Source organism: Acomys russatus, chromosome 11 (assembly GCF_903995435.1).
Source record: "Acomys russatus chromosome 11, mAcoRus1.1, whole genome shotgun sequence".
Classification (NCBI taxonomy): domain Eukaryota; kingdom Metazoa; phylum Chordata; class Mammalia; order Rodentia; family Muridae; genus Acomys; species Acomys russatus.
The window spans coordinates 58688491-58699135 of NC_067147.1; the positions used below are offsets into that span (position 1 = coordinate 58688491).

The window sequence follows — 10645 nt, forward strand, 5'->3', positions numbered from 1 at the left end:
ACCACGCCCGACTGTTTTTGTTTTTTTCTAGACAGGGTTTCTCTTGGTAGCCTTGGCTGTCCTGGACTCGCTTTGTAGTCCAGGCTGGCCTTGAACTCACAGCGATCCGCCTGCCTCTGCCTCCCAAGTGCTGGGATTAAAGGCGTGCGCCACCACACCAGGAGAGGAACTGTATTGTTTTTGAGACAGAATCTCACTGTGTAGCTCTGGCTGGCCTTAAACTCACTATGTAGACTAGGCTGGTTTTGAACTCACAGAGATCCATGTGCCTTTGCCTCCCAGGTGCTGGGATTAAGTGTACGTAATACACGTGGAACAGTTAGTCATTTATTTTGTCGGGGAAGAAGAGCATATTTATGAATCAGAGGACAGAGGGCAACTTGAAGCAATTAGTTCTCACGTGGGGTCCTGGGGATTAAACTCAAGTTATCAGGCTTTGCAGTGAGCACCTGCTGAGCCATCTTGCCAGCCCAGGGCCTGTTAGTGTGGCTTTCAGATCAGGTAACTCCGGCTCCAGGCTAGCTGGGAGAATGGTTTGCTCAAACAGCCACAGTGGCCGGCCAGCCAGTCCTCCACTTCTGTGGAGAGCAACTTCCTTCACACACCTGGATACTATCCTCACACCTGGAGGAGTCTACAACATCGTGGACACTGTGCTCAGTCTAGATACATGCTAAAGCCTCTTTCAAGGCTCTTTTCTCTGCCACTGGCCTGCCACCCTAGAAGAGGCACTAAAAGCTCAGCTCCTCCTGTTGAGGCTTTGTCCCTTTCTCTTTCTTTCTTTCTTTCTTTCTTTCTTTCTTTCTTTCTTTCTTTCTTTTTTTTGAGATAGGGTTTCTCTGTGTAGCCTTGTCTGTCCTAGACTCACATTGTAGATCAGGCTGGCCTCGAACTCACAGCGATCCTCCTGCTTCTGCCTCCCGAGTGCTGGGATTAAAGGCGTGCGCCACCACACCCGGCTGAGCCTTTCTCATTTTTCCTAGACATCCTAGACCCAACGATCCCTGTTATGCCACTTTCATCTTTCTTCCTGCCAGCTTCAGAGGCTGCCTGACCTCCTGGACAGTGCAGCCTTAGGGCAGTGGCAGCTGGAGAGGGTCTCGCCCTCCGGTTGAGGAAGGGAGAGATGCTGCTGTGGTTGCATGGGCTGGTCCAGAGTGATGGGTTCTTCTCGGGTGCAGCTAAAGGCTTGGCCCCTACCATGCCATCACCATGTAATCAAAGGGCGGGTGGAGAGGTCCTGTGGACTTCTGGGTTGTGGGCTAAGAGAAACAGGCCAGAGGGAACAGCAATCCTCCCAGCCAAACCGCCAGCTTCAGTAGCTCAGCTGCGGGGGATTGAAGTTCACTCAAAGAAGGCGGCATAGGGCAGGTCATGTGACCATCACCTGGTTACCCAGCCACTGTTCACAGCAACTCTATGCAGTTCTGCCCTGATTGCATGAGGCGGGAAGAGGAGAGGAGGGAGTTGATTAGAGGGGTCCCCATCTTCGCAGCCAGGGAGGAAGCCAACATAGGTGCTGAGGGCAGACCCAGGACAACTGCTCTTGGGGTCACCCACGGTCCTGTGGGTAGCTCCTCCTCACACCCACCCCTGCTTTGTAAGTACTCACAGAGACCTCAAAGTTCTGAGGGGGAAATTGGTGGACCAGGGCTTGGGTTTCTTGTCAGGACCTTATGAGGAGGGGACAGATGTTTAGTTCCTTCCTGTCCCATCCTAGGGAGAGAATTTTTGTTACAATGTAGAAACTCCACGTCCTGAGAACAATGCAGGCCCCTTGAGTGGCAAGCACTCATTTCACTGCCAGAGGAAGCCTAGGGGTTTGGGAGAGGGGGTGGGGGGGAAGGGAGGAATCTGATTTAAACCCCAGCCCAACTACTCTGGCTGTGTAATCCCAGCACTCAGAAGGCCTAGGCAGGAGGATCAGGAATTCAGACGTTTGAGCCCAGCCTCCTGAGTTTTGGGATTACAGGCCTGCAGCGTGCTTGCTTGGTGTCTGCTGAGTCCAAGGCTGTCCTCTGTGCCGTGACTTGAAAATCCAGGTCTTTCCTGGTTCCCAGAGCCACAGCCAAGGGAGAGGATTGGCTGGTCAAGTCCTTTCTAGGTGCCCACAGGAAGTAAAGCCGGCCTCCCACTTCCTGAGGCCGATGTTCAGAAGAGGAAAGTCTATAGGTTCCAGCATTGAGTGTTCGGTGGGGGACAGTGACAGGACACCCTGGAGTGGCAGGAAGGGCCGCTGTGAGCATTCCCCGGAACCACCTGTGTGGTGTGAACTTCCAGGCAGCTTCTACAGAGCTGTGCGGGAGTTCCCTCCCGCAAGTGCGGCCAGTGGGAAGGGGTAGGGTTGAAAGCCACTGGCCAAACACAAACATCTTTTGTGTCACAATTACTGTTTTGTCACTTCCTTCCTCCTGCCAGACAGAAACATCTCAAGAGGTTTGGTGGCTTTGGTGGAGTCACAGCTCTCTGAAGCGCGCTCTCTCTCTGTCTCTCTCTCTCTCCTGCCTTGAACCAAGTGGGTGGTAGAAAACCAAAGCTAAACGGGTCGTTTTAGGAAAAAGGCTTCTCTAGCTTAGGCTGGCCTGAAACCTGAAGCAATGTGCTGGAATTAGAGGCATGAGCCACTGCCTCTGGTTTATGTGTGTGGATGTTTGTGCACAGCTCCAACACTGCCAGGTGAGTAACACACTGGCATGTAAATGTCCCCGTGCAGAAAAGCCTCTACACCTGTAACTAATGACCAGCGAGCAGCAAGCCGAGAGCAATCATTACAGCCAGAAAGGGAGAGTCTGGGGCTGGCGGGATAGCTCACTGCGTAAAAGTGCCTGTTGCCAAGCATGACAGCCTGAGTTCAATTCTTCAGGACCTACATTGGTGGAAGACGAGAACTGACTCCTCCACACACACATGTGCACACATGCATATGCACAAGCTAATGCATTGATTATAAGAAAAAAGGAAAAAGAAATGGGCATTTGAAAAATTTTTAAGCCCAAGATAGAACACAGCTTACTCAGTTGCAAGTCACAGAAAGACCTAAGAGTGGTTAAGGGGCCAGACATGGTGGTGCACACCTTTAATCCCAGCACTTGGGAGGCAGAGGTAGGCAGATAGCTGTGAGTTCAAGACCAGCCTGGTCTACATAGCCAATAGGTAGGCTGACACAGACCTTGTCTAAGAAAAAAAAAAAATTTTTTTTTTTCGAGACAGGGTTTCTCTGTGTAGCCTTGGGTGTCCTGGACTCGCTTTGTAGACGAGGTTGGCCTCGAACTCATAATGATCTGCCTGCCTCTGCCTCCCGAGTGCTGTGATTACAGGCATGCCCCACCACACCCCAGCTAAAAAAATTTTAAATAAAAAATTTGGCTTATTTAACATAAACCAGCTATCTGGCTTAAGGCATGGTATATTCCAAGCTACCCTCACTTCCTCCTATGGTCAAGTCCAGTAGAAGGGAAGATAGCTCATCTTATTAATTCTTTAATTTTTATTGTATTTATTTATTTATCTGGGCAGGCTCCAGAGCACACAAGGTTGAAGTTTTTGCTTTGCAACTTTAGGACCTAAGTCCTTACATTTCAAAATAAAAATAAAAGCCAGGTGCAGTGGTACACATTTGTAATCCCAGGACTGCACAAGTAGAGATGTGTGGGTCCCTGGCTCATGAGGCATCCCAGCCTACTTGGTGATAGGGAGAGAGCCTGTCCAACCCAAAAGGCACAGAACTCCTGGTGAACATTACATCTGAGGCTGACCTCCTCCGGCCTCTGTACATAGGCACACATGCACCTGCATACACAAGAACACAACCCTAAGACTCGCTAGGGTGTTGGAGAAGGGCTCAATGTTGAGAGCACTGGCTGCTTTTGCAGGAGACCTGGATTCCGTTCCCAGAAACATCTATAACTCCAGTTCCAGGATATCTGGTGCCCTCTTCTGGCGTTTGAGAGTATTGCATGCAAACCCCATAACACGAGAATAAACTTTTTTTTCCCCTTCTGTTTTTCGAAACATGGTTTCTCTGTGTAGCCTTGGCTGTCCTAGACTCACTTTTTAGACCAAGCTGGCCTTGAACTCACAGCGATCCGCCTGTCTCTGCCTCCCAAGTGCTGGGATTAAAGGCGTGCGCCACCACGCCCAGCTGAGAATAAACTTTTTAAAAATTACTTTTTAAATGGGCTGGAGAGGAGGCTCATCAGTTAAGAGCTCGGGCTGTTCTTGCAGACTGCCTCGGTTCGCCTCAGTTCCATTCCACGCACCCGCATCAGGTGGGCTCACAACTGCCTGCAACTCCAGCTCCTGGGCGATCCAGTCAGTGCCTCTGTCCTCCGTTGGACCTGGGCTCGTGTGCACGTGCATGCTCACACCTCTGAAAAGCCTACTTGGACTCGTTTAAGTGATATGGGGAATTTGTCATGGTTGGATGTGAAATTCCAAGCCAAGGTAGCCCTGGGTTCTAAACTGAATTCTTTCCGGGTCACCTGGCAAGGAGAGGCATTCAAGTGTCCCTGGTAACAAGTGAGTTTTACTGAGCAGCGCGTTTCTGGGTTGCTGGACCTTATCCTCTGCACCGATCCAGCTTATTATTGGCGCCCCCTTCTGGTATGCAGATAGGAACACTCTGAGCACTCATACATAAAACAAAATCTTGAAAAAAAAGATGTAGAGTGTGTGTGTGTGTGTGTGTGTGTGTGTGTGTGTGTGTGTGTACCTGCAGAGGACAGAAAAGGGCAGCAGATTCACTGGCGCTGGAGTTGCTGGCCCTTGTGAGCCACCCACTGTGGGTGTCAGGAACTGACCTTTGGGGCCTCTAGAGGAGCAGAAAGCACTGTTAACTACTGAGCCATCTCTCTAGCCTCACGTTCTTTTTTGTTTTGTTTGTTTGTCTGTTTCGAGACAGGGTCTCTCTGTGTGACCCTAGCTGTCCTGGAACTCACTCTGTAGACCAGGCTGGCCTCGAACACAGAGATCCACTTGCCTCTGTCTCCCTGCTGGAATTTTGTTTTGTTTTATTTATTTATTTTTTGTTTGTTTGTTTGTTTTTTGGGGGATTAAAGGTGTGTGCCACCACCGCCCGGCTTTTTAATCACCTCACATTCTTTTTCTTTTCTTTTCTTTTTGGTTTTTCGAGACAGGGTTTCTCTGTGTAGCCTTGGCTGTCCTGGACTCACTTTGTAGACCAGGCTGGCCTGGAACTCACAGCGATTCACCTGCCTCTGGCTCCCAAGTGCTGGGATTAAAGGTGTGCGCCTCCATGCCTAGTTAGTCTCACGTTCTTGCATTAAAGTTTTAAAATGTATTTTGTGTGTGACACACACACACATATGCACACACATGTGGGTGTCAGAGGACAACTTTTAGGATTCCAGCCCTCCTACCATGTGACAACTGGAAACTGAACTCAGGGCATTAGGCTTGGCAGCAAGTGCCTTCACCTGTCAAGCCTTCTGGTTAGCCCACGTTCTTTCATCTATTCACCTTTACACAACAGAACACACACCCAGTGACCAGTGACCTCCACCCTTCTGTCCCCCACTCTGTCCCTCCCCACACCCCCCTAGCCTCATCTCTCAGCCCTGCTCCCTCCCACGAAACTCCCTCCATCCCTCCCAGGCCCAGGCCCAGGCTTTAGGCAAAAACAAAGCCCAGGGGGGAGAGAAACCAATCCTCATTGTGCCTCAGTTTCCCCTTTTGCCTTTCCCACAAAGGGCAGACACACATACCAGAGTCAGGAAGTGACTTTAATGCTAGGAGTCAATGTGGGATAGGAGTGCAGCTGGCATCTGGGGGCAGAGACCCCTGGGGGAGGAGGCTGCAGCAGCAGCAGTGACCCTGAGCAGCCTGCGTCCTCCTCAAATCATTTGGCACCGGCGGGGGCACATGGAGTCCTTGGAATGGCAGCTCAAGCCGATTCGGCAGGGACACATGATGTTCAGGCTCCCCTTGGTCTGTGGGAGAGGAAGGGTGTCAAGGGAGGGGATTACGTGGTCTTGGGGGGATCAGGGCAAGAGTGTAAACAGTGGTGGGAGATGTGGGAGATGCGCCAACGCGGGGTTCCACATCCTCAGACTGAACAACAGCCTCTGCGGCCTTTAATCTCCCCCTATGTCCAGGGAGAGGTGATAGCAGTTCTCCTGCCCCCTCCCCCCAGACAGGGTCTCTCTGTGTAGCCTTGGCTGTCCTGGACTCGCTTTGTAGACCAGGCTGGCCTCGAACTCACAGAGACCTGCCCGCCTCTGCCTCCCGAGTGCTGGGATTAGAGGTGTGTGCCACCACGCCCGGCTTCCTGGTTTCCCTTATTAGATGTCCTTATTTTACTTTGAGCATTTGCCTGCATGCATGCACATGTCTGCGTGCCCCTTAGATTATCAGGAGTTAGGCATGTTGTGAGCCACCATGTGGGTGCAGGACCCCATCCTTGCAACAAGTGCTTTTCACTTATGAGTCATATCTCCAGAGTGTCCCCCCCCCACCCCATTTTCATGTTACTATAACCTACAGTCACCTGGGAAAGGAGAACCTCAGTTAAGGAGTCGCCTCCTCCCTCAGACTGGCCTGTGGCCATGTCTGTGGTGTGGGCAGTGCCTTCCCTAGGCAGGCGGACCTGGTACGAAAAGCCACTGAGCAGTGTTTCCCCGTGTTCTTTGCTCCAGTTTCTGCTTGCTGTCGCTCGGTGATGGACTATGACCCGGAAGTATAAGCTTTCCCCCCTGAGTTGTTTTTGGTCGTGGTGTTTATCACAGCAACAGAACGCACACTAGAACAGCGGCCTTTTTTTTTTTTTTTTTTTTTTTCTTTTACACAGGGTCTCTCTGTGTAGCCTTGACTGTCCTGGACTCACTTTGTAGACCAGGCTGGCCTCGAACTCACATCAATCCACCAGCCTCTGCCTCCCAAGCGCTGGGATTAAAGGTGTGCGCCACCACGCCCGGCCTCAACAGCGGCCTTTTTTTACCTCCACGTTATAGTGAGTGAGATGAGACGTAGCAAGTGATCCTCCAGGCCACACTGAGGCCCTGGCGGTACACCAGGAAGGGATATGGAGGCTGGGTCCAGCCTTCCTAGAAGACTCCGGGCCGAGGGCCACTGAGTAGGAGGAACATTCTGTGCCTTCTCATTTCCCAGTTGACCACAGCCTGCTTAAGTGAGCCCTGTGAACTTTCCCCAGCCTCTTCGTGAGGGGGACACATTAGTCCACTTACTGCATAAGGGAACGAAAGGTCAGGAGCAGTCCTAAGGGCGGGGGGTGGGGGGTGGGGAAGTCAGGACACAAACTTGGATCCCACCAGAAAGCTGAGGTCCTAGCCAGCTCTGCAGTCCAACTGAGTAACCAAGTCATGGTGACCCGGTTGGGCACCAGGACCGGGTAGATTTCTTCTCCTAGCCTTCTCCCATCAGGGAGGAATACCCCCTCTCCCCCTTACCACCCCTTCTTCCCCCGCAGCAAGACAGGTCTTTCTAAGCAGCCTTGGCTGTCCTGGACTTGGTTTGTAGGCCAGGCTGGCTTTGAACTCACTGCGATCTGCTTGCCTCTGCCTTCCAGAGTGCTGGGACTACAGGCGTGCATTTCAGTGTCTATCTTGTCTTTTCTTTGTTTAACCTCCCCCACCCTTTCCCTGCTTGTTGGTGTCTCACCTGGGGCAAGCACGCCATGCCCGCGCGGGACTTGGAGGTGCAGAAGGCTCCCCTTCTTTCCAGGTCTATGAGACAACAGTCACTGAGGCACTGGGTGTGGTGGACACACTTGTCTCCGTTGGCCTGCAGAAATAGCCCCTTAGTCCCCAGCTCTTGTCTCTGGATGAGTGAAGAAGATCCTGGCGCTACTCAAGAACCCGGGGATCAGCCGGGCGTAGTGGCGCACGCCTTTAATCCCAGCACTCGGGAGGCAGAGGCAGGCGGATCGCTGTGAGTTCGAGGCCAGCCTGGTCTACAAAGTGAGTCCAGGATGGCCAAGGCTACACAGAGAGACCCTGTCTCGAAAAACCAAAAAAAAAAAAAAAAAAAAAAAAAAAAGAACCCGGGGATCCAGGAAGGGAGAGCCATGAGGCTGTCACCTTGGACACCCCCCTCCAGTGCACCCCTCCCCAAACCAGAACTTGATTGAGCAAAAGAACCAGGAGCTGGGTATCTGTTGGCTTCCTCAGTACCCCATTTCCTGCCCCCCACCTTCATGGTTCTCAGACCATAATCCGGATAGCTAGTGGGAATGGTGAGAGGGTGGCAAGATGGCTCAGGCAGCAGAGGTGCTCGCTGGGCGGCCTGAGTTCGATCCCCACACTGAGTAAAGATGGGAGGAGAGAGCGGACTCCACTGAGATGTCTCTGACCTCATGCACACAGGCATGAGAGGGAAGGAAGGACAAAAAGTAGTGACTTTTAGAATTAAAAAAAAAAAAAATAGAGCCAGGTATGGTGGCACATGCCTTTAATCCCAGCACTCGGGAAGCAGAGGCAGGTGGATTGCTGTGAGTTCCAGGCCAGCCTGGTCTACAAAGAGAGTCCAGGACAGCCAGGGCTACACAGAGAAACCCTGTCTCGAAAAACAAAAACAACACAAACAACCAAAAAAAAAAAAAAATGGGTGGGTGGATGAAAGGACAGGAAGAAAGAGTTTGCATCTAAAAGGGTTCCTAGTCCCTGGAGGAGGGCCAGGGAGACCTCAATTAGAAGGTAGGGAGGCCTTGGGATAGTAGGGTGGAGGTGAGCTCAGGGCTGAGAGTACATACGGCCTGGGGCCAGCGGTACTGCTCTCCAGTCCTGGAAAGGTGACATCTACAGCTAGAGCCTGGATCCCCAAGCTGCCTACAGCCCTCAGTTCCCACCCTTTCATCATCCCAGGGGAAGTCAGGGATGCTGCTCACCTTTTTATGATTTGAGCTTTCATTGAGGCCGTGTGGCAGGATTCCGGCAAGCAATGCCAGTCCAATGGCTAAGGCCAGGGTGAAGGCCATGACCTGGGTGGCCGAAAGCTTCCCAAACACTGCTGGGGACAAATTCCTGTCACTGTGGGAGTGGTAGCTAGCCAGTGTGGGCCTGATGGTCACAGGCTGTCCTGTGAGGAGTGTTGACTCCCAGTTTAGGCCTGGGCAGCCTCGGGAGGGAGGGAGGGAGGAGAAGGCTCTGGACCAGTGAGGTGTTTGTGGTGTGGGGCCTTGGGAGCCTAATATGGGCTACTTCCAGTCAGACTTCAAACTGTACAGAAAAGCTTTAAAATGTTACCTAGGGGCGTGGCCAGAGAGATGGCTCAGTGGTTAAGAGCGTTGGCTGATCTTACAGAGGACCTGGATTTGGTTCCTGACACCCACACAGTGGCTCACAGCAGTCTGTAACTCCAGTTCTGGGGGTGACAGAACTTATCTGACCTCCAAGGAACTTGGCACACATGTGGTGCACAGATATATATTCAAACAAAACACTCATCCATATAAAATCTTTTTATTTTTATTTATTTTTTTATTTTTACAGGAGAGGACAGGCTTCAGCTTCGGCTTTGGTACAGTGTTTCTTAGCCCTGGCTGTCCTAGAACTTATTCTGTAGACCAGGCTGGCCTTGAGCTCTTTTTTTTTTTTTTTTTTTTTTTTCTTGTTCTTTTTCCTGTTTTTCAAGAAAAGGTTTTTCTATGTTATCTTGGCTGTCCTGGACTTGCTTTGTAGATCAGGCTGGTCTCGAACTCACCGTGATCCACCTGCCTCTGCCTCCTGAGTGCTGCGATTAAAGGCGTGGGCCACCATGACCAGCCTTTTTTTAAAAAAATTATTTATTTGTTTGTTGTTTGTTTATTTGGTTAGTTTTTCAAGACAGGGTTTCTCTGTGTAGCCTTGGCTGTCCTGGACTCGCTTTGTAGACCAGGCTGGCCTTGAATTCACAGTGATCCACCTGCCTCTGACTCCCAAGTGCTGGGATTAAAGGCATGTACCACCACGCCTGGCCCTTTATATTTTCATTTTTAAAAATCACTTTGGAAACCATATATTTTGGGCCACAGTTGTAGTCCCAGCTCTGGGGAAATGGCAGCAGGCAGATCAGAAGTTCCTATTTCCTTATAAGGACATGTCCAGCCAGCACCTGGGATTCTCCTATATGCAAATGAAGCATTTCCAGCCCCAGCCAATGATATACACTCACCCCAAAGCCCCCTACCCCACTTCCTGAAGGTGTCTATAGCCCTCGTTTCCCCCAATAAAGGAGAGCTATTTCACTGGAAAAACCTCAGAGAAGGCTGTTTCTTCCGGCACTCACAGCCAACCAAGGTCCTTCGTGACCCACTTGCCCTCTTTCCAGTCCAGTCCAGTGCAACATGGTATCTGGACACCTCGAGGGCAGAAGTGGACCCGGATGGCAGGGAGGTGGTGAGCTCTAGGCGGGGAGCAGAGAACTCAAGGTGGTTGTTTGTGGAAGCTGAGTGGGTCCTATAGGAAAAGCTATTGACTACAGTCTGGTATCGGGACAAAGGGCTGTTAGCCACAGACAGGGTGAGCCTGGTTATATTGGTCTGTGAGGACAGCAGCCTTGAAGGACAGCTGGTGCAGCCCTCTGGCCACCCCCTCTGCGCCTCCACACATCCCTGTGACAAGGCTGAAGACATGCAGTGCTCTCCTGTCTCCTGCAGGACCTGCCGGCAGCATCAGCTCTCAGTGGAAGCAAC

At 51.4% G+C, this 10645-nt stretch overlaps 1 protein-coding gene across 1 annotated transcript; it reads right to left on the reverse strand.

Moving 5' to 3' along the window:
- Positions 1–5852: 5852 nt before the first annotated feature.
- Positions 5853–8950, reverse strand: Clpsl2 (colipase like 2). The gene is made up of 3 exons (XM_051153433.1): positions 8861–8950; positions 7636–7758; positions 5853–5948 (listed from the first exon to the last, which is right to left on the reverse strand). The coding sequence occupies exons 1-3, from the start codon at positions 8948–8950 to the stop codon at positions 5853–5855; spliced, it is 309 nt and encodes a 102-aa protein (XP_051009390.1).
- Between the last annotated feature and the right edge of the window lie 1695 nt (positions 8951–10645).